The sequence below is a fragment of the Neomonachus schauinslandi genome, chromosome 12 (assembly GCF_002201575.2).
Source record: "Neomonachus schauinslandi chromosome 12, ASM220157v2, whole genome shotgun sequence".
NCBI lineage: Eukaryota > Metazoa > Chordata > Mammalia > Carnivora > Phocidae > Neomonachus > Neomonachus schauinslandi.
In genome coordinates, this window is record NC_058414.1 from 16,841,680 (window position 1) to 16,866,523 (window position 24,844).

Below are 24,844 nucleotides of genomic sequence, written 5' to 3' on the forward strand. Positions count from 1 at the left end.
CTGTTTTAGTGCCTAAGCTTTACATTTGTTACATTTTCATTTTCAAAATGAAAATACCCAATTACGTACATTCTCCCCCTTTCTGCCATTTTTAGGTACAACATCTACAAAAAATATTAGCCAAGAAGAGAGATCCTGTTTCTCATATTTGTTTCATTGAAGAAATAGTTAAGGTATGTTTAAATGAAAATATTTTTATCTCTTTATTAAAAAATGCAGGAAGATATGAGCCAGCATTGTTTGTGTTCTTACCTTATGGAATGGTTACATGTCAAATAGCCATAGAAATTGTATTTCTTTTTTTTCTTCTTTCTTCTTTCTTTCTTTTTTCTTTCTTTCTCTCTCTCTCTCTCTCTCTCTTTTTTTTGAGAGAGTGCAAGGGAGGAAAGGGGTAGAGGAAGAGGGAGAGAGAAAATCCCAAGCAGGATGCACACCCAGTGCAGAGCCTGATGTGGGCTTGGTCTCACGACCCTGAGATCTAGACCTGACCAGAATCCAAGAGTCAGATGTTTAACTGACTGAGCCACTCAGGCACCCCTGGAATTGTATTTCTTGACAACAGCAAACTTTCTTTATAACATAGTATAAGCACAATTGTTTTTTGAGTAGATGCTATCAGTAATACTTTTTATAGACTAATTTCTAAAATGCATAAACTAATTTCTAATTTTCTGTCATATAAATGATCTATTGTAAACGTTTTTAAAAGTTCCATTAGAGAATAAGATGAAAATTTGGAGAAAATAAGATACTTAATTAGTGGTCATTATAATGTCTTATAAAGTCTTTACTGAAAATGGTGGGATCCATTCAGTTGTTAATTTTTCTTATAAAGCACATTGCTGTATCCCATTTTTCATATTCTGAAATTCTCCCTTCTGTCATCCACCAATCCACTGGCCTCATGGGCTATAAGAATTCCTTCCATGCATAGAAATCTGACTGTACGTTTTATTCATTCATCTTGATATGTTTTTAATAAGGAATAATCGAGTAATTAATTATTCAGTTCATCATTTAATCCTGACACGTAAGTATTCCAAAGAAAAAAATTCTCTAAGTTTCCATTGTTACAGTATAGATCATTTCCTTTGTAAGTCCAAAATTTAAGCATTTTATATATTGTGTTGTGGATCTCCAGGACCACCCCCAAGTCTGGTGATTTGCTGGGAGGATTCATAGCATTCAGCGTATAGTTGTGCTTGTGGCAATGATTTATTACAGTGAAAGGACATGAATCAAAATCAGCTTCATGAAAGGAAAATCAGCAGTAGGGAAAAAGCATATAGGATGAAGTCCAGAGGCAACCAGGTGCAAGCTTCTAAGAGTCCTCTCCTAGGTCTCACAGACAGGACACCTTTAATTCCTCCAGCAACAAGTGGTGACAGCATGTGTAAAATGTCCTCTGGGGAAGTTCGCCTTGCACCTATGAGTTCAGGGTTTTAATCAGGAATCACTTACTGCCTGGCATGTACCAAAATTCCAGACTCCCAAAAGAAAAGCAGCTATTCAACATATACCACATTATCTGTACAAACAGTTTAGAGATAGTGAGCGTTCTTATAAAAAAATCATGAGGACCCTCTCAAAATCCAAGTCCCAGGTACCAGCCAAGAACCACCCTTGCAGGCAGGCATTTCTAACTATAGCAATCTCAGACCTGCTGTGTAAACTCATTTTTGCACATGTACTTACAGTAGTATATACCCACTTCCATTATCCTGCTTCATATTTGGCTTTTAATTGTATGAAAGAAACAATAAGATGCTTTTGTCAGTTTGTATAATAATTATTTTTTTAAGAGGATTTCTTTGTCTTTATTCTTTGCATATTTATTAGTGGTTTTTGATTTGTGGTTGCCATTGGGTTTGTATATAATATAACATCTTCTGTATATAGCAGTCTATGTTAAGTGGATAGTTGTTGAAGTTTAAACCCATCCTTTACTCCTCTCCTCCCCACATTTTAGGGATATGTTGTCATATTTCACACCCTTTTATTTTGTAAGGTCCTTGATAAATATTTTACAAAAATATTTATTTTTACTGCTTTTGTGTTTCCTACCTTCATACTGTTACTTTAGTCTCTCCTTTTCACTGATAGAATCCCCTTTAATATTTCTTGCTTGGCTGGCTTAGTGGTCATGAACTCCATTAGTTTTTGTTTGTCTGGGAAAATGTTTATCTCTCCTTTTTTTCTGAATGATAGCCTTGCTGGATAGTGTATTACTGGCTGCAGGTTTTTTTTCCGTTCAGCACTTTGAATAGATCATGCCACTCTCTTCTACCTTGGAAAGTTTCTATTGAAAAATCCCCTGATAGCCTTATGGAGTTTCCCTTTTATGTAACTTTGTTCTTTTGTCATGCTCTTTTTGAAGTTTTTTCTTTACTATATTTTGCCATTTTAATTGTAATATGTCTTGGTGTGAATCTGATTTTCTTGATTTTGTTGAGGGTTCTCTGGCCTCCTGGTTCTGGATATTTGTTTTCTTCCTCAGATTAGGGTAGTTTTCAGCTATTGTCTCTTCACATAAACTTTGTGCCCCCTTTTCTTTGTCGGCTTCTTCTGGGACTCCTGTAATGTGAGTATTACTGTTTGATGGAGTCACTGAGTTCCCTAAGTCTGTTTTCATTTTCCATCATTCTTTTTTCTCTCTTTTGTTCATCTTGATTTCTTTCCATTACTCTGTCTCCTAGATCATTGATTTGTTCCTCTGTTTCTTCCAGCCTGTTATTCATCCCATCAAGCATGTTCCTCATTTTGTTTATTGAGCCCTTTATCTTTGCTATGGTATTCCTCATCTCTGCATTAAGGGTATCACTCACATCTTCCACTCTTTTCTCAAGTCCACTGAGTAGTCTTATGATCCTTACTCTAAATTCTCTATCAAGCATGTTACTAATATCTGTTCTGCTTAAGTCTCTGGCCATGCATGGCCTTGTCCTCGTTTTTCATTTGGGACAAATTTTTCTGTCTTCTCAATTTGTCTAAATCTCTGTGCCCATTTCTGTGTGTTAGGAAAGTCAGTTATGTCTCCTGTTCTTGAAGGTAATGGCCTTATGAAGAAGAGGTCCTATAGTGCCCTGCCATGTAGTGTCTCCTGTTCCCCAAGGCCTGGCACTTCCAGCAGTGTCTCTAGTGTGTGCTGCTTGCAATCAGCTTTTGTGACCTAGCCACTTTATCGTTCAGGCCAGTCATCAGCAGAGGCTGTCTTTTCCTTTTGTGGACAGTGTTTGGTTCCTGGCTTGAATGTGGCACGTTTTAAGTAGGTGTGATCTGGTCTGCTTGTGAAGTGAGACCTGTTGGCACTGTTGCTGGAACTGAGACTCTGCCAAAACTCCCAGGTTGGGAGACATGGTGTTGGCAGGGGTTTGGGCTGGTCTTCTGGGGGAGAAGGCCTGCTGCTGTGACTGAGGCGGGTGTGACTGGGAGGGGCAGTTCTATTGGAGTGGGAGGGGTGCAGGCTGGGTGTAAGTAAGTTAGGTAGGGAGTGTGGGCGTTGCCCTGTTCCCCCAGGTGGCCCTGTGCCGGCCAGTTCCTTTGTTCCCGGTAGGGTCTCTCCATGAATGCTGCCTCTCTGGGACAAGCTCTGAGATGAGCAGATAACCTCCCCACTGTGTGCGCTAGATGCTCTTCAGGTTGCTGTTTCCATGCTGTGTATCCACAGGTTGTTTACCTGCCTTCTTTTCAAGAACAGCTCCGATGCCTCTGAGCTCTCCCCAAGCCACATCTGCTGATCTCCAGAACTCTGGATTTAAGCCCCGCTGGCTGCAAGAACTTGTGAAATTCAGCCTCTCTAGCTTTCCCAGCCAATTGCTATGGGGACTCATATAGCATATTGCATAGTTATTAATCTCTCTTGTATAGTTATTAATTTTTTAGTTTTAGTGGTGGAATGGATAACTAATATGAGGCCTTCATGTTTATAGGCAAGCAAATGCACATGCAGTGTTATCATTCATTTCTTCTAATTTTGGTCGCCTTTCTACCCAAAGTAATTAATTTATTCTTTATTGGAGTGGCTTGATTTCAAGCTTTTACTATGTAATCCTTTGTATATGTTTTTACTCCTTTTTAATAGTTTGGCTATATTCTACTAGCAGCATAAGAACAGTTATATGAAACCATTATATTCAAGGGAACTAAAGAAAAAAAACAAAAATAAAGAGGAATAGTGCATTTAAAGATGCTTATGTTTGTGATATTATATTGGATAAAGTTTCTACATACAAACTCATATATAAATTCTCATCAATTATTATTGGGAATGAACTCTGGCAACTTCTGTTTGCCAGATTTTAAATGCATGTGAATTACTACCAATTATTAAAGGATTATTATGAACAGGGATGTATGCTTTCCTTTTATTCAGTCTTTACATTAACTCACAAAATTTCTTACTGAATTAAAAATAAAACCAATAAAGATTGATTTTTCAAACACTGTTCTTACCTATTTAAAAATATAGTCATATACAACACACGTTTATACATAAATTTTCATGTAAATTTCCAGTTTAGTTATTCTTTTATGGCAGTGTTTATGAGAAAAAATTTAAGCCCCTCTTGGAATTCATTATACTCATGTATATTCAAAAAAGATCAGTCTTTTGTAAAAAGTCCAAAATAACTTTTGATCCTAAATACTTGGGATTTCCAGGGCAAGAGAAAAGTAAAAAACAAAACCCTTAGCAAGAGAAAAGTAAAAAACAAAACCCTTAAAACACCTGTCACATATTGCAGAAATAGCACATAAATTTCACTGCATTTACTGTAATTTCTTTAGTCTTTTCCTTTATTGCAAAGCTATGAATAGATATTTTTGCTAATTACGTAACTACCATGTAAGAACATTATTATTCTAGTGAAAATAATTATCGATGGCAACAGAATCTTTGTAGAAAGTGCAGGATTTCTAGGATGATTGGAGGCCCCAAATAATGATCCTTAAAGTCTTCAGAGAAATTTAAACTTTTGAGTAGAGGATGATGTGTATTAGTGCTCTGGATCATTGAAGAGTGGTATTTGGACCAACATCTCTAAATCTTTGTGTAATCTCTTTTAGAGGAAAAGGTTATGAACAGAAAGTTCTTACACTACTAGTTTTTGCAATTTCAAGGTTTTTAAAAAGGAAATATGTTGGTATTGAAAGTTCTTTCTAATTTAGTGGTTTAGCCTTTTTAACCAGTGAATATATATATTAAAAATTAAATAAAATTGTAAACAATTCAAGATGAAACAATATTAAAATTATGCCATATGCTTTCTATAGTATCTGTTTAGAGATTAATGCTTTTTTCCTCAGATTATTTCTAGTAAATATCTTTGAAATTGGAATCTATCTAGAACAGTTTTTTAAAATTTATGTGTTGATACATCAAAAAACTAATGATGTATGGTGATTAACATAACAATAAAATTTTTAAAAAATAAATAAAATTTATGTGTTGAAATATTTGTAAGTAGTCTATATTTTGAAATTTACTGAAAGCTAAATTAATAAATACAACCTTTTATGCCATCTTTATACATGTATTCTTTATAACATGAATATAAAATAAAACTGGACCAATTATATTAGGTATAACAATCTTGGGAATATAATTTAAATGTGGACCCTTTTGAAAGCTTTTCCTTAATAAGATAACTAATTCTGCTTCTGCTTAATTTAATAAATGTCCTGGCTAACTTGTAGAATTAGCTTGTTATTTTCAGTTCATAGTATAATTTGAAAAAACATATTCATACCTGTCAATCACTCAATTTTGTTATCTTTTAAAACCAATTAGGAGTTCTAATGTCACTATGTAATTGTCAATACTGTACATCACTTTGTTAAAGTGAGTGTAGCAAATTATTGACAAATTATCAGGATCCACACAGTGGAAAACAGGTTGTGGATTCTCATCTGCAGAAGTAAGCCAGTTTCTCCGTATTTAGGAGAATAGATACGATACTTTCATTTTCTAAGCCAGCAATTTTTATCATCGAACAAAATCTTGTAATCATGTGTGTAGGATGTATTAGGCTAAATTTGGAATGTGTTCAGCATTTTGAGCAGCTATAGTACTAATGAGAATTTTAACTGTGAAAAAGAATGTGTTTTCTTTTCCTCTTTTAGACATATCAAATGATTTGGTGATAGGATTAAAGACTCAGAAAATTTTTAGGACATCCAACCATGAGATCTTTTTAATATTCTGAGAAAAATGTTTAACTCATCTATCTGTGGCATCTTAATTTGATTAAAAAATCAAGTAGCAATAAGCCAGTTAAGTTTCTAAGTCAGATATCATCAGTAAGTACTCTCATTTATAAAGGTAAGAAGGTTTTTGCTTTTACTGGTGTAAGAACTGGATCTTCTGAAGAGTCCTCTTACTCCAGTGTAAATAAATTCTGGGTATATTGGAAAAATATATTTAATGCAATCTTGGGCCTGCAAAAGGTGAGAGAATCTCTGAGGGCAAAGATATATATTCAGATATACTTATGCATGTCAAATATCTGTATATGATGTATTTAAAGAACAGAAAATGAAATAAAAAATGAGAAACAAAAGACTTAAAAAATGACCAAGTAGTTCTTTAAAAAGAACTAAATAGAACATTTAGAAATTAAAAATAAAATCACTGAAATAAAAAATTGAGCAGATAGATTAGACAGATATTCCATACAGTCAAAGAATGAATTAGAGGCTGACAGAATTAATGAAATTATCCAGAATGCAGCATAAATGAAAGATACGGAAAATATGAAAGGTTAAAAATTATGGAGGATTAAATGAGGTTTTAATATAAGGCTGTAATTGGAAAAGGAAGGCCGGCAAACTAAAAAAAGAAAAACCATCTGATTAGCTCAATACATCAAGAAAAGCATTTGACAGAATTCAACATCCCTTCCTGATAAGAACTCTTAGCAAACTAGGAATAGAAAGCTTTCTCAACCTGATAAAAGGCATTTAGGAACAAGGAACAGGTAAAATCATACTTAATCATGAGGGCTGAATGCTTCTCTCCTAAAACCAGGGAGCAGACAGGGATTTCTTTCTGTTCTCACTACTCCTATTTAACATTATCCTAGCTAGTGGAATGGAACAAGAAGAAGAAATGAAAGATTTCCAGTTTGGAAAGGACAAAATAAAGTGGTCTCTATTTATAAATGACATCATTGTCTATGTAGAAAATTTGATGGAATCTTTTTAAAAAAAAAAGCTACTAGAACTAAGAAATCACTTACTACAAGATTACAGAATACAGGTCAATACAAAAAAATCAATTGTATTTCTATATATTAGCAATGTACAATTGAGAATTAAAATTTAATAATTCCACATATAGTAGCATCAAAGAATATAAAATACTTAGGAATAAATCTGTTGAAAGATGAATATCATCTGTATACTGAAAACTATAAAATATTGCTGAAATTAAAGAAGACCTAAGTAAATGGAGAGAGATACCTTATGTATGGTTGGTAGATTCACTGTTGTTAAGATGTCCATTCTTCCCAAATAGATCTATAATCCCAACAGATGTTTTGGAGAAATTGACAGGCTGCATCTAAAATTCAAATAGAAATACAGAGGACCTAAGATACTCAACACAGCTTTGAAAAAGAAAAGCAGAATTGGAAGGCTTAACATTATCTGATTTCCAGACTTACAAAACTACCTTATTCAAGAAAGTGTGGAGTTGTTATCAGGTTAGAGACCCAGATCATTGATGCAGAATAGAAAGTCCAAAAATATACTCACATACATATATGAAAAACTGATTCTCAAAAAAAGTTGCAAAAGCAGTTCAGTGGTGACACAATAGTCTTTTTAACAAATAATGCTGGAACATATGGATACCCAAATGTAAGACTTAAAATTCTAAAACAGACTGGAGGAAAAAAATAAAAACTTTGTGACCTTGGGGAGGCAAAGAGTTCTTCAATGCAACACCAAAAGCTTGATCCATAAAAGAAAAAAAACCTGGTATTTTGGACTTATTCAGAATTAAGAATTTCTGTTCTGCAAATTACTTCATTAAGAGAATACAAGACAAGGCATATACTGGGAGAAAATATTTACAAATCATATATTTAATAAAGAACTTCTGTCTAAAAAACTCTGAGAAAACATTCAGTTTCTATTTTTATCCTATTTTTAAAATAGGACAAAAGATTCAAAGGGATACTTTACAGATAGATGTCAAATAAGCACATACCTAAAACTTAAAAGACCTGACCATACCAAGTGTTGGTGCTGGTGTGGTTATAGTGACTGGAATTCTTACCTACTGCTGATGGGAAATATAAAATTGTACAACCACTTTGGAAAACAGTTTGACAGTTTCTTAAAAAGTTAAACATACACCTACTATGTAACTCAGCAGTATGCCCCCATGTATTAATCCAAAGAAATGGAAGAGTATTACCATAAAGGACTTGCATACAAATGTCCAATAGCAGCTTTTTATTTAACAGCCAGTAACCTTAAACAACCTGTGTCCATAAACATGTGAATGGATAAGTAAGCCATGGTAAAGCTATATAATGAATGTAATCAGCAACAAAAAGAAATGTGGACTACTGATACATGTGAAGACATAATTAATCTCAAAATTATTATGTTGACTGGAAGACTCCAAAGAGAAAAGGATGTATTCTACAATTCTGTGTATAGGCAGTCCTTGCTTTACATGGGACTGTGTTTACTGAAACGTATGCACATTCGAACTATGTCCTTGCTTTGCATAGTTCTGATATACATGAGTTTCTGTTAACATGGTACCATGCACAACAAGGACTGCTTGGAATAAAATTGTGGAAAATACAACCAATCTATCATGATAGAAACAGAATAGTGGTTATGTAGGGAAGAGATGGGGTGGAGGAGGTTGGGGAACCACAAGAGGGAGGAATTAAAAGGGGGAAAAGATACTAATAGACTGTTTAACTGAGAAGATATGCAAATGAATAATAATCATATACATAAGACCTCAATATTAGTCATTAGGGAAACGCAAATCAAAACTGCAGGAGGTTCCACTGCACAACCAGGAATCAAAATGACTATCAGTAAGTAACAATGTTGGTGAAGATATGGAGAAACTGGAACATTCATATATTGCTGGTGGAAATGTAAAATAATACTGCCACTTTGGAAAGCATTTTGGCAGTTTCTTGGTATATCCTTTCCATATGATCCTACAGTTCCATTCCTAAATATTTACCCAGGAGAAATGAAAACCTGTGTCTACAAAGAGGATCTCTACACAACTGTTTATAGCAGCGTTATTCATAATAGCCAAATACTGGAAACAATCTAAATGTCCATCAGCTGGACAATGGATAAACAAAAAGTCATATATTTATACAATAGATTACTATCCACAATAAGAGGGAACAAAATACTTATATATCAGACTACATGAATGAACCTTAAAAACATTATAAGTGAAAGTGGCCAAACTCAAAAGAGTACATGTTGTATAATTTTGTTTATATGAAATTTCAGTAAAAGCAAAACTATAGATAGAAGGCAGATAAATGATTGTCCTTGGGTGATGGAGCAGGGTTTGATGGATAGATGGATAAAGAGGGAACTTTTGCGATGATGGGATTGTTCTAAAAGTGGATTGTGCTGATGGTGCACAACTGTATGAATTTACTAAAAGTCCTATATCTGATTAAGGACTGGTATTGGGAATATATATATCATACAGATTACAAAATGTATTTTGCGTTGCACCAACTCAAAATAAGATGACAGAATACTATCAGGGTTATTTAAAGAAATTGCTGGTTCTGGGCTTGGAGCTAAGAAAATTGAAAATGAGTGTGGAATATCTTGTGCTAGAAAATAAAGAAATGCTCCAAAACTGATCATCACAACAAGTAAGGACGGTAATGGATTTTAACCTATGGAATAAAATAAAAATTCAGAGGTCCATATGTCAAGCTAGACAAACAGATGGATGGACTGACAAGTGAGAAAGAAAAGCTCTCCCTTAAAATGGACTGTGAATTAATGAAAATGGAAAGAACAATGAAATTAAAAAGATAACTATTTTGCCACTATTTTAATAAAATTTGATTCAGGCAGTAATCATCAGTGGATGCTACATCTGGAGGAAGGAGAGTTTGATAAGGAACAGTATATTTACATGGTATTAAAGTGTCTCCCCAGTAATTACTTATTAATTCCAAAAAGAAAGGTAGCAACTATACAGTAGAAGAATCAGATAACACTTTATGTAATCACAATTAATACCCCCAATACCCTGCAAATATACATGATATCCCAAGGACTTATTATTCATGATGTATTCCAGACAAAGATGCATAACCTGAGTCTAATTATGTAGAAACAAGATAAGTCTAAACTTTTGGACAATCTGTAAAATAACTAGTCTTCACTGCTTAAAAATATCAATGATATAAAAGATTAAAAAATAGTTTCATAGTAGGTAAGACTTTATATAAAGAGATATGACAACTAACTGTAAAATACATGACACTGGTCTAGTTCCTGTTCCAGAAAAAAAAAAATGCTATAAAAAACACTGGACAGTTCATGAAATAGGAATATGAAAGGTATATGAGATATATATGTAATAAGGTTAAAAATCCCAAGTTTGATAACTGTAGTATCGGGGGGTCACTTAATTATTTAGTGGTACAGAGCTCTGATGTACAACTTACTCTCAGATGTTTGAATGAGGGAGAGCAAGCGAGAGAGAATGATAGTGATAAAGTAAAGGTGGCTCAATGTTAGTTAACAAGTGGTGAATTGGAGTGAACAAACAGGATTTTGGGAGGGTGGTTATTCTTGCAACTTTTCTCTAAGTGTGAAATTTTTCTATAAGTTCAAAATTTAAAGTTTAAAGGAAAAAAGGTACCATGAAAAACTTCATTTCAACTAATCTTAAAAGGCAGGTGAAATGGACACATTTCTAGAAAAACATAACTTGCCAAAAATTTTAAAGTAGAATTAGACACTATGCATAGTCCTTTAACCGTCAAAGGAATTGAATTGCCAGTTCAAAGTCTTTCTACCAAGAAACCAGTAGTCTCAGATGGTTTTTCAAGCAACTCCTACCAAAATTTTAAGGGACAGATCATTCTTTTTTTAAGAGAAGAAAAACTCCCTCACTCATTTTATGAGACTAAAAAGTGACCTGTATATCAAACCAGTTAAGGGTTACAAGAAAGGAAAATTACGGTCCAGTCATGCTCAGGCACAGACACTGAAAAATCTTAAAATATTAGTACACCAAGCATAGGAGTAAGTAAAAATGATACAACTATCTCAATAGATACAGAAAGAGTATTTGACAAAATTCATGATGATAAAAAAATACTAGCAAACTCTAAGAGAAAGGGACTTTCTTAAATTGATGAAGGATATCTAATTAAACCTTTAATAGTCATCATTCTTACTGAAAAGCATATCCTTTACAGTCAGGGAAAAGGTCAGATGCCCACTGTCCCTGCTGCTTTTCAACATTGACCTGTAGGGCCAACCCAACATAATAAGAGAAGAAAAATAAATAATAGATTTCAAATATCCCAGAAGAATTCATTCCTATTGCTTTTCTGTACATTTGAACAAATCTTAGACCTATCAGAATCAACAGAAAACTACATGTCTGTCTCTAGAAAATTGAACTAATCTAGGACTGCCTATAATTTAAAATTGGTATCATCATTTTGGTTCCGACTTTTATGCTATTCTTTCTCTCTCTTCCTTTTTTTCTCTTTCTCTCCTCCTCTCTGTACCGATTATTTCTCTATAAAGTTTTTTATACCATGTATCAAATGTTGGCTTTTGAAAGTCCTGGACGTGAACACAACTGGAAATATAACAATTTTTTACTGATTAGGATCATCTGTAATACCTCTTGTCAACCACATTTAGCAGAGTGTCAGGGTGGATGGAGGGAAGTTCTCTCCAAACATTTTTTCCTCATTTGAGTGAAGAAACTTATTATATTTTTATTCTCTCTCTGATGCAATCATTGCTTGTTATATAATAATAAATGTTAAAATATCCAAAATACTTAACTTCTGTATGATACACTAATCATTTTTTGCCAAAGTTGTAGTACTAGACCCTTTCTCTATATTAAACAATTAAAACCTTGCTGAATATTTACATTGTTTCACTTTTTCAGGCAGGTGGGTTAGTATTCTCCATTATGGAGTTGTAGAGAAGCTATAGTGAGTAGACATGTGTGAGTAGAAGTGAAGAAAAAGTGCAGACGCTTTTAAAGTGTTTAAACACCCTTAAAGTCACTCTAATTCTTTTCTTTTTAATATTTGCTCTTTTTTTCCTGGGGACTGCTTAAATAAAAGGTCCTTTTTTTTTTTTTTAAGATTTTATTTATTTATCTGCCAGAGAGAAAGGAGAGAGCACACAAGCAGGGGGAGAGGAAGAAGTAAGCTCCCCTCTAAGCAAGGAGCCTGACGGACTCAATCCCAGGATCCTGGGATCATGACCCAAACTGAAGGCAGACGCCTAACTGACTGAGCCACCCAGGCATCCCCTTAAATAAAATTTCTAATTCACATTTGACCTATGAAAGGAAATACTATATGATACTGAAATGAGCATATTTACAAAATATAATTGAATGCTTTGCTGGGCACTGGGATAAAAAGTTGACCAAAGTGACATAGTCCTTGCCTTTAGACAACTTATTTCCCCACTGGTTTCCTCTCCAGTCATACTTGTTCCATTCTTGGAACCCTTCACAGGGACGTACTTGTTATGATATTCTGTGGAAATACTAACAGAAAATACCTTTTAATAGTTTACAGTGGTAAAATATTAAAGTATCTGAAGAAGGAAAGCTTATTGTAGGAAGACCTCTAGAAAGACTTCTGTAATAGGTCTATTCTTGGTGTGCCAAAATGATATTTAGACTCTGTAGAAGAGCTGAACTTTCTGTTCAAGAGTCATAGACTTCTCTAACCAGCAACCAATTATGGTTCCCAGAATTCTCTACAGTATCAGTTAGTCTACATTAAGGATTCAAGCTACTTAAGTACAAGTGAAAGACATTAATAGTTCTCTTAAGTAACTATGCAGGAGTACTTTAGTTAGGCTTAATATATACTTCTTTATTCTGTTATAAAAAGAAATCTTGTATTAGGGTGCTTGCTCAAATAGAAATCTCAAGCTGAAATGAAATGTTATTTTCTTTTTAGTAATTCAGTTAGTTAAGATTTGATACAGGATAATTCTGTTTTTAATTTTTTGAAGAATCTCCATAGTGTTTTTCATAGCAGCTGGCCAATTTTACATTCCCATCACAGTGCACAAGGGTCGCATTCCTCCACATCCTTACCAACAGTTATTATTTTCTTGGTTTTGACAGTGGCCATCCTAACAGGTATGAGGTCATATCTCATTATGGTTTTGGTTTGCATTTCCTGATGATTAGTGATAATGATCTTTTCATATGCTTGTTAACCATTTATATTATCTTCTTTGGAGAAATGTTTATTCAAGTCCTTTACACATTTTTTAAGTTGTTTATTTATAGATTTATATAGATTTTTTTAAAGTTATTTATAGATTTATATGGATTTTTTTATTATGTTATATCACCATACATTACATCATTAGTTTTTGATGTAGTGTTCCATGATTCATTGTTTGCGTATAACACCCAATGCTCCATGCAGAATGTGCCCTCTTTATTTAATACCCATCACCAGGCTAACCCATCCCCCCACCCCCCTCCCCTCTAGAACCCTCAGTTTGTTTCTCAGAGTCCATAATCTCTCATGGTTTATCTCCCCCTTCGATTTCCCCCCCTTCATTTTTCCCTTCCTGCTATTTCTTTTTTTTTTTTTTTAACATATAATGTATTATTTGTTTCAGAGGTACAGATCTGTGATTTAACAGTCTTACACAAGTCACAGTGCTCACCATAGCACATACCCTCCCCAATGTCTATCACTCAGCCACCCCATCCCTCCCACCCCCCAGCACTCCAGCAACCCTCAGTTTGTTTCCTGAGATTAAGAATTCCTCCTATCAGTGAGGTCATATGATACATGTCTTTCTCTGATTGACTTATTTCGCTCAGCATAATACCCTCCAGTTCCATCCACGTTGTTGCAAGTGGCAAGATTTCATTCCTTTTGATGGCTGCATAATATTCCATTGTATATATATACCACATCTTCTTTATCCATTCATCTGTCGATGGACATCTTGGCTCTTTCCATAGTTTGGCTATTGTGGACATTGCTGCTATGAACATCGGGGTGCACGTACCCCTTCAGATCCCTACATTTGTATCTTTGGGGTAAATACCCAGTAGTGCAATTGCTGGGTCGTATGGTAGCTCTATTTTCAACCTTTTGAGGAACCTCCATACTCTTTTCCAGAGTGGCTGCACCAGCTTGCATTCCTACCAACAGTGTAGGAGGGTTCCCCTTTCTCCACATCCCTGCCTTTACACATTTTTTAATAGAGTTGTTTCTTGTTCTCATTGTGTTGTAGAAGTGTTCTGTTGGCTTTTTTTTTTTTTTTTAAGTAAGCTCTACACCTAACATGGTGCTTCAACTCTTGACCCTGAGATCAAAGGTGGCATGCTCAACCGACTGAGCCAGCCAGTTGCCCTGTAGCAGTTCTTTGTGTATTGTGGACTTTAAGATATATGGCTAGCAAGTATTTTCTCCCATTCTGTATGTTGCCTTTTCCTTCTGTTGATTATTTCCTTTGCCATACAGAAGTTTTGAAGTTTGATGTAGCTCCATTTGCTTAGTTTTGCTTTTGATGCCTATAATTTTGATATTACATCCATGAAATCACCAAATCCAGTATCATGAAGCTTTTCCCCTATGTTTTCTTTTATAAGCTTTGTAATTTTAGGTCTTATATTTAGGGCTTTGATTCATTTTTGAATGTTTATATATGGTGTAAGGCAGAGGTCAGTTTCTTTCTTTTGCACATGGATGTCCAGTTTTTTCCAACACCATTTGTTGAACAGACTGTCCTTTCCCCATTGTGTAGCTGCTGCATGCTCATCAGAGATCATAAACCATGTATGGGAAGATTCCTTTCTGGGATCTCTATTCTGTTCCATTTGTTTGTATGTCTGTCTTCATAGTAGTACCATATTATTTTTGATTAGCTTTGTAATATGTTTTGAACTCAGGAAGTCTGAGACCTCCAGCTCTGTTTTTCTTCCTCAAGATTGTTCTGGCTATTTGGGGTCTTTTGAGATTCCATGTAAATTTTAAATGATTTTTTTTTCTATTTCTGCAAAATATTCCTTTGTGATTTTTGATAGTGATTGCATTGACTCTTTAGGTTGCTTTGGATACTATGTACATTTTAAGAGTATTAAGTTTTCCAACCCAGGAACACCAGATAATTTTTTGCTTATTTGTGTCATCTTTAATTTCTTCCAGCAGTGTTTTATGGTTTTAATTGTGCAAGTCCCTTACCTCCATGGTTAAGTTTATTCTAAGCATTTTATTCTTTTATTTTTTTTTAAAGATTTTATTTATTTATTTGTCAGAGAGAGAGAGCACAAGCAGGGAGAGCGGCAGGCAGAGGGAAAAGCAGGCTCCCCGCTGAGCAAGGAACCCGATGCGGGGCTCGATCCCAGGACCCTGGGATCATGACCTGAGCCGAAGGCAGCCGCACAACCGACTGAGCCACCCAGGCGTCCCACTAAGCATTTTATTCTTTTTGGTGCTTTTGTAAGTGGGATTACTGTCATGATTTCCTCTTCAGATTGTTTGTTATTAGTGTGTAGAAATGCAGCTGATATTAATGTGTTGGTTTTGTATTCTGCAACTTTGATGAATTCATTTATTCTAACAGTTTTTTAAATGGACTCTTTAGGGTGTTGTACATATAGGTCATGTACATTCCACTTTTCTCTTTCCCTCCCAAGGGAGAAGCTGCAAGTTGGAATTTTCCTCCCAGTTCTGAGCTGTGCTAGCTTGAGAGAGGAGCTGACATGATTGAAATGAAATGATTTTTATTACCATTTCAATGCTTCTTTTCTTGACTTTGTGGGGTACTGTGACTTCTTAACTGGTTTCTGGAATTCTAGTAAAGGAGTTTTGGACCATATACTGTTGTTAAGTCAGTGTTTTTGTGGGTGAGCAAGAGATGGGTCTTTCTGTTCCACCATCTGATGTCACTGAATCTCTTGGTTTTTTAAAAATAATATATTGACATGAGTTTTTCTATTCTTGCTTTTCTGCTTTTTGAAGAAGGAAACAGTAGGCAAATACCTGCCTTACTGTTTGGTTGATACAAAGATGGGAAAGAAATGGGAAATAAGAGCTAGATGCTTGAAAAGTAGTTTCATATAGTACATTACTTATCATGCTAATTCTGTTGACTAGAGAAGATTAAGCCATGGTATGTTAATTTGATATTTTAAGGCAAGCATTCTATTATTTCACTTTAATTTATATCTCTCTCCTTTATTTAACAATAGAAACTAAAGATCTTTAAGGATCTGAATTTCAACATGAATCCGTGTTTAAGCATATGTCAGGATGCACGCTTTTGTGTATATGTACATGTCTGTATGTGAGAACAAATTAATGAATGTGAATGTTTGGATGGATATTCTTAGTCATGTTGATATTAATTTAAGTGATTGTAAAAGAATTCAGGCATTTGTTTATATTCTGGGGGAGGGGAAGATAAATAAAAAGACCACAACTAAAGTCCATAGTAAAATATATATTTTCTAACAGTATAATTTAAGACATAATATATATCAAACTTAAGACTATAATAAAACTTTTAAAGACACATGATTTTAAAAGATCTAATGAAATTGCTTTTGGTAGACTCTGGCTTATTTTATATATGAAAAGTTTTCAGTTGTTACTATATTTATTTTAGATTATATTTCCATAAAAACGAGTTTTTGCATTGAGAGGAATCCTTTAACTGTAGGAACATGTATATATCTTTTATGGAATCTCATTATTTCCTCAAAGTAAAGAAGAAATGAAATGGAAATTTTTAGTAACTCTTTAAGTAGTTTTGTCTGTATAGCATATATTTACAAGCAAATGATTACTTTTTGTTAAGATTATAGTAAAATATTTCAAAATATTAGGAAAATGGAGTATGTCTAAGTTCTTTATTAAATTATTGAGTGCCTGCCATATTCCATATTCCAGGCACTGTGATAGTGATTGGAGGTATCAGAATGAGCAGAACAGAAACAGGTACTAATTGGGCGGGAAAAAAATTAAGCAAACAATTATATAAATGATGGTTTATAATTGTGATAGCTTACTAAAAGATTTTCTGGGTTCTATGAAAATATTTAATGCGGTGACCTCATTAAATGAATTTTAAAAAGCTTAGAATGTTAATGATGAGTTGGCTTGGTGAAAGGGAGAAGTATACAAAAAGAATGGAACATTATCCTTTTCAGGGACTGATGGAAGTCCAGTGTGGCTGGAGGGGGAAGAGCATTTCGTAATGTGCCTTGAGTGCCCAGAAGAGGTCCATGTACTATTTTACAGATTTTGAACTTTTATCCTAAGCACAAGTGACATGATTCATATTTATAGTTTTTAATGTTAATTACACTGTGGGGTATAGATTGAAGGGGGCTAACTTTAGAGAAAGGTGGCCTGTTGCAGGAATTCAGAAAGAGATAACAAGGGTTGTATTAGTTTCCTAGGGCTGCTGTAATGAAGTTCCACAAACTGAGTGGCTTCACAAAAAAAATTTGTTTTCTCATACCTGGAGGCTAGAAGTCTGAGGTCAGGGTGTTTGGCAGAGTTGGTTTTGTCTGAGAGCCGCTGGGGAAGGATCTCTTTTTGTTCCAGGCCTCTCTTTTTGGCTTGTAAATGGCTGTCCTCTTCCTGTGTCTTCAGACCATCTTCTTTCTATATGTGTCTGTGTTCAGATAACCTCCTCTTACTGGATTAGGGTCCATCCCAGTGATCCCATTTTAACTTAATTCTCTTTTTTTTTTAAGATTTTATTTTATTTATTTGAGAGAGAGAGAGAGAAACAGCATGAGAGGGGAGAGGGTCAGAGGGAGAAGCAGGCTCCCTGCCGAGCTGGGAGCCCGATGTGGGACTCGATCCCAGGACTCCAGGACCATGACCTGAGCCGAAGGCAGTCGCTTAACCAACTGAGCCACCCAGGCGCCCCATAACTTAATTCTCTTAAGACTGTATCTCTCAGTATGGTCACATTCTTAGGTATGGGAAGCTTAGGACTTCAACATATGAATTTTGTGGGGAAAGGATTTGGCCTGTAACAATGATTAACATTGATGGCAGTGAAAATGGAGACAAGTGGATTGAGAATTACTTAGGAGATAAAAGTGATACATCTTAGTAATAGATTAGAAACGGTGAGATGGAGAAGGTATCAAGATGACTTTGTTCTGGTTTGAGAAAGGTTCCGGGAGATAGTAGTGATTTCATTTGGGAGCATAAACTGAGAAGCATATTTAAGAGGAAAGATGATGAGGGGGCTCAGTTGATTAAGTGTCCAACTCTTGATCTCAGCTCAGGTCTTGATCTCAGGGTCGTGTGTTCAAGTCCCACGTTGGCTCCATGCTTGGTGTGGAGCCTACATTAAAAAAAAAAAGAGGAAAGATAATGAGCTCTATGTTCAGGTTTCATTCACATGACATCCATGTGAAGATGTCAGTTAGGCAAATTAATATGTGGAACTGAAGCTCAGAAGAGAGGCCGAGGCTAGAGACATAAATTTGAGAGACATGATCTTATAGATGGCAGTCAAAGCCATGATAATGGATGAAATTGTCTATAGAGAAAAAAGGTACCTAGACAAAGTCTAAAGAAAATGCAACTTATAAAATTCATATAGAACCATATTTTCCAAAGAGGTGTATGCAGTTTGACATGGAGAAAGATAGTTATAATTCTACCCATACATTTAAAAAGTCTTACCCTTTAAACTATTTCATATATTTTATATTGTATGTATCTTAACATAGTAGTACTTGTATAATTTTAAGTAAGTAAACATATTTTAGAGTGCGTATCAAAAAATATTTTCCACTGGGTGAGTTTGGGAAACACTGTGACAAAGGAGGCAACAAGGAGTATTCCAGGAGGAGGATGAAACCAAAAAGAATATGGCAAGGGAAGCCAATGGACTGGGTTTAAGGAGAGTATGGCTCATACTAAATCTAATTTGAAATTTTAAATACCAGTAAGCCATGCATTCTCAACAAGGGCAATCTTGACCCCAAGAGGGAGAAATAGTTCTGTTGTTTTGTTTTGTTTTGTTTTGTTTTGTTTTGCGGGGAGTGAGGAGGCACAACATCTTAGATATTATAATGGTTTGTGTCCTCTACAGCTCAACCTTGCCCTACAAAATCTTATTTATTAGTATTTAATTTCTCTTATTAGCGAGAAACTAAATTAAGTACACCATAATTATATAAGCATGATATATTTTTTCTATATTTGTATGCAGTTATTTAATTTAGTGTTCTCTTTGAAGGGGCAATAATGAAAAAAGGTTGAGCAATACAATAAACTATATAGAAAGGGCTTTAAAACTCTTTTGCACTGTAGTTTAACAGTACTCTCTAGGGAAGAGTATGGGATTTGAGTTTGAAGAGGAACTTTAAATTTTTGCCTTATTTATTTCAGTATTGAATATTTTACATCAAAAATTTATTCTTCTGTTTATAATTAAGTTAGATTATCTAATTACTCCTCCAAAAAATTAAAAAGAATGAAGAAACCATCATATTTAATCCTATCACCCAGAGATAATCTGTTAACATTTTGTATATAGTTTTTGTTTAACTGTATACATTTTATATCAAGCCCTATCTGTTCAACCTTCAAAAGGCATCTGAAATCTGACTACTTTTCACTACCTCCCACTACCACTTTATTTATTTATTTATTTTTAAAGATTTTATTTATTTATTTGAGAGAGAGAATGAGATAGAGAGAGAGCATGAGATGGGGGAGGGTCAGAAGGAGAAGCAGACTCCCTGCTCAGCAGGGAGCCTGATGCGGGGCTCATCCCGGGACTCCAGGATCATGACCTGAGCCGAAGGCAGTCGCCTAACCAGCTGAGCCACCCAGGCGCCCCCTTCCCACTACCACTTTAGTCTAATCCCCCATTTTTAAAAACAGTAGAATGTACCAAAAGTATTGTTCTTTTTCTTTGAACAATATGCATATAAAAGCCAACATTTTGACTTCAGCCAAAATTCTTTTGTATAGGTTTTCTCATTTTGCTCTGTGGTGTTCATCTTGAAGTCCCTACTGAATTTGTGTCTGCCTTCTTTTGTAATTGACACAGCAAAATGTTTCTCCCTGAAGGATATTTTCCAGTAAAATAATTTTTTTTTTCTTGGCCTTCTATTTGCTTCACCAGGATCCCTCTGCTTTGAATGCAGAAGATGATTAAGAGCTAATTTAAAATTCATATATATTTGGTTTCTTTGATCAAGTCTGCAGGCTTTCTTACTCACAACATGATCTCTCCACAGAGATCTCTGGCACAGAATGTTTGCTCAATCTTTTACTTTCTCTTCTTTTTTGATCTTAACTCCTCTGCTTCCCTCTGACCTTCTCTCATTAAGCACTAACTTATAAACTCTTTATCTGAACTGATCCTCACCTCTCTGTCTCAAAGATATAGGTAGATTGTATCTTTTTTTTCTTTTTCTCAGACTTACCCCTTTACTTGTGTTTTATAGTCTACCCTTTCCTAGAATATTCTCTGGTTTCTCCAATACCAGCCTTTCCTGGCTACTTCCTCTCAAGGGTCTACCATCTAAAACCAAAATTAAAATAAACCCTTGGTCCTCTATCTCCACCTAAGTATTTTTTTCCCCTTCGTGCCCAGGTTTTAGTAAGCTACTTTGTGTATCTAGTTTCTTATTTCTGTTTTGCTCCAAACTACTGAAATCAAGCTTCTACTGCATTGAAACAGTTCTTGTTAAATTCATTCTGATGACCCAACTACTAAGTCATTCATCTCACCTCTATTATCCTCTCTTATTTCACTCCTTTGAGGCAATAACTGTTCTTCTGCTTAGTGCTTTCCTCCTTCACAGATACTACTCCTCAGAATCGTTTATTGACTCTTCTTCCTCCACCTACCCTTCCTTTGGAAATAATTTATTTGTAAAATTTCAGGCCTACACCAAAGTAGAGAGCCAAAGTACAGGACAGTGATTGACAGTGTACCCATCATCCAGCTTTAGCAGTTACTAACTTGTGACCAGTCTTTTTTGAGGGGGGGGGCGTAACTGTCTACATTTACTCCTTTCTCTCTACTCTGAATTATTTCTTCGGCTAACCTTTAAATAATGTTGTTCTCCTAGGTCCCATCCTCAACATTTTTTTTCCTTCTCATGCTACATGCGATCAGTAGAAAAGCTCACAGATGCTAACAGCTTCTACAGCCTCCAAATGCTGATAACACCTAAATCTATTTCTTCAGCTTAGATCTTGTTCTTTAGCAAGAGATTCATATTTACTAGCTTAGATCATCTTCACTTGGATGCCCCACAGATTCTAGAAGCATAAATCTAAATGAGCTAATCTTTCTCTACCCACCTGCTGCCCCTGCTAAAATTCCATTTTGGTTGATCAATCTCCCATCTGCCTAGTCCTACACAAATATATCTAGTCTTAGTCCTTCATAAATGTATTTAGTTGTTCATCAAGCCCCATCAGTTTTCCTGCTGCCATAGTAAAGTTCCTTTCACCTGCATTTTTTTTTTTCAGCAGATTCATAACTGATCTTATCTGCAGGCTCACCACTACCCCACATATTGTTCATCTTCCACATTATTACCAGAGTGATTTACCTAAAACACAAGTTGAATCATGCTATTCTCTCATTAAAATCCTTAAATATTTCACTGGTATCTACAGGATGAATTAAGACACTTCTTGGGGCACCTGGGTGGCTCAGTCGTTAAGCGTCTGCCTTTGGCTCAGGTCATGATCCCAGGGTCCTGGGATCGAGCCCCACATCGGGCTCCCTGCTCGGCAGGAGGCCTGTTTCTCCCTCTCCCACTCCCCCTGCTTGTGTTCCTGCTCTCGCTCTCTCTCTGTCAAATAAATAAATAAAATTAAAAAAAAAAAAAAAGACACTTCTTGATCTGATTCTTGTCTTACTTTCTATCCTCACCACTTCCCTTTTTCCTGAATGCTCACTATGCATTCAGAGAATAGAAAATGCTTTTCCTGGGGCACATAGCTGGCTCAGTTGGTAGAGCATATGACTCCTGATCTTAGGATTGTGAGTTTGAGCCCCACGTTGGGTGTAGAGATTACTTAAAAAAAAAAAAAAAGAAAGAAAATGCTTTTCACATCTTTATGCTCCATTCATCCCTCTGTCTGGAATGCTCTCTGCTCATCTCTTCTTCCCATCTGTATGGTAAATTCTAGTCTTCCTTGGAATCTAGCCCAAGATATCCTGACTCTTCGTAACAGTAAATTCTATAGGTTATTATTATCCCTATTGTTTACATAGCTTACAAGCTCAGAAAGATAAAGGACGGCCCAAGGTTACAGAGCCAATAAATGGCAGACCTTGGGTGTAAGTCAAGGTTATTCTACTTCAGAGCCCATGCCCTTTCGCCACACCTCAGTGCAAGAATGTTCACTTGAAGGTTTGGACCTTATAAGTATATGCAGTAAGGTACTATGAAACACATTTTAGCAAGAAAACCCATGGTAGTGTCCATATTATAAAGATAAACTGAATAATATCTGCTTTGAAATCAATTTTGTCCAAGTATTGTCATTCTAAGTTTCTATATTTAGTTAAGTCAAAATTAATGACAAAAGCAGTCAAAGATCAAGCTCTTCTTCTCAGTAACAGATTCATCCGAACATAAATGTTTTAGAATTCCTGTATATTTTATTTTTATACTATATATATGTATATGTACATATATATATAAATTTTTTTTAAAGTGGGCTCCACACCCAGTGTGGGGCTTGAACTCACAACCCTAAGATTAAGAGTTGTATGCTCGGGGCGCCTGGGTGGCTCAGTCGTTAAGCGTCTGCCTTCGGCTCGGGTCATGATCCCAGGGTCCTGGGATCGAGCCCTGTGTCGGGCTCCCTGCTCGGCGGGAGGCCTGCTTCTCCCTCTCCCACTCCCCCCTGCTTGTGTTCCCTCTCTCGCTGTGTCTCTCTCTGTCAAGTGAATAAATAAAATCTTTAAAAAAAAAAAAAAGAGTTGTATGCTCTACCAACTGAGCCAGCCAGGTACCCCTATACTATTTATATATATATATATATATTTTTTTTTAAGATCTTATTTATTCATTTGAGATAGAGAGAGAGAGAGAGAGAGCATGAGCAAGGGAAGAGGCAGAGGGAGAGGGAGAAGCAGGCTCCCCGCTGAGCCAGGAGCCGGATGTGGGGCTCGATCCCAGCACCCTGGGGTCATGACCTGAGCCAAAGGCAGACACTTAACCATCTGAGCCACCCAGGCGCCCCTACTATTTATATTTTTTAAAATATACCTGATTTTTGCGCTATTTGCAGCTTATTGGTCTCAGCCAAAGGTCCAACAAAGTTTCAGAATTATAGTGTGGTTTCTATTTATTACTAAGAAACTAAGCCAAGAGTTTTTTTTAAGTTGCAGACATTTCCCAAAAATGATCTGATAACCTGATTGCATTGAACTTAGTGAAAGTGCTGTGGTCTGAATGTTTCTATTCCCATAAAATTCATATGTTGAAATCCTAACCCCCAAGGCAATGCTGTTAGGAGGTGGGGCCTTTAGGAGGTGATTAGGTCCTGAGGGTAGAGCCTTCACAATAAAGAGACTGCAGAGAACTAGCTCCTCTCTTCTACCATTTGAGATTACAGTGAAAACAGCCATCTATAAGGAACAAGGTCCTCACTAGACACTGAATCTGCCAGGACTATGATCTTGGACTTCCTGCCTCTAGAACTGTGAGAAAAATGTTTGTGCTGTTTATAAGTCACCCAGTTTATGGCATTTTTGTTACAGCAGCCCAAATAGACTAAGAGAGTAAGACCGTATTGGATGTAGATTATAAATAGATCAATATCAAATATCCTTCCAGTTGAAATCTAGTTGAATTATTAAAATCTAGTAGAATTAATTTTGTTTCAACATACTTAGGAGCAATTATATGACATGCTAATTTGGTTTAAAAGTGTAAGTAAAATGATTTTTTATGTATCTTTATATTTTCTTATTTTTTGCAGCTGTATTTGTAATATATTTTGGCTTTGACAAAAGTTTTGATAATTCTTTGATAAATAAAGCTAACATCTCTTTACATTTTGGCAGAATTATATAATATATATGTGTGTGTGTATGTGCACATCATATACAAAAGCATATATACATATATATAAACTCTTTGATATAATATCCTACCCCCGAATCTACATTTTCATTAATATCTTCTAAACTTTTCCAATCTGTCTGAATCTGCCTCCTCATCTTTTGTCTTTCTGAAGCACTTTTCATGTCCTTTCTTGTTCCAACAACTGTGTGTGCTTTTTAGTATACATCTATGGTAACTGACTCTAGCTCTTAGTATGACAAGTCTTTGGACTTGACTGATTGGTTGACTGATTCATTCATTCATTTTTTTTTCAACATTTGTATAAAGGTTCTCCAAGGAAACAGAATCAGTAAGATCTATATATACATAGAGAGAGAAAGATTTATTTTAAAGAATTGACTCACACCATTTTGGAGGCTTGTAAGTCCCAACATCTCAGTCAGTAAGCTGGAGACCCAGGAGAACTGATGGTATAGTTCCACTCTGAATCCAAAGGCTTGAGGCCCAGGAGAGCCAATAGTGTAGTTCTGGCCCAAAGGTCCGCAGGCT

At 35.5% G+C, this 24,844-nt stretch overlaps 1 protein-coding gene across 1 annotated transcript in view; it reads left to right on the forward strand.

Moving 5' to 3' along the window:
• The window catches only part of COG5 (component of oligomeric golgi complex 5), a 305,665-nt gene that overhangs the window by 191,448 nt on the left and 89,373 nt on the right, over positions 1-24,844 (forward strand). Inside the window, 1 exon segment of the mRNA XM_021682942.2 lies at positions 96-173. Coding sequence (XP_021538617.2) covers positions 96-173 — 78 coding nt within the window.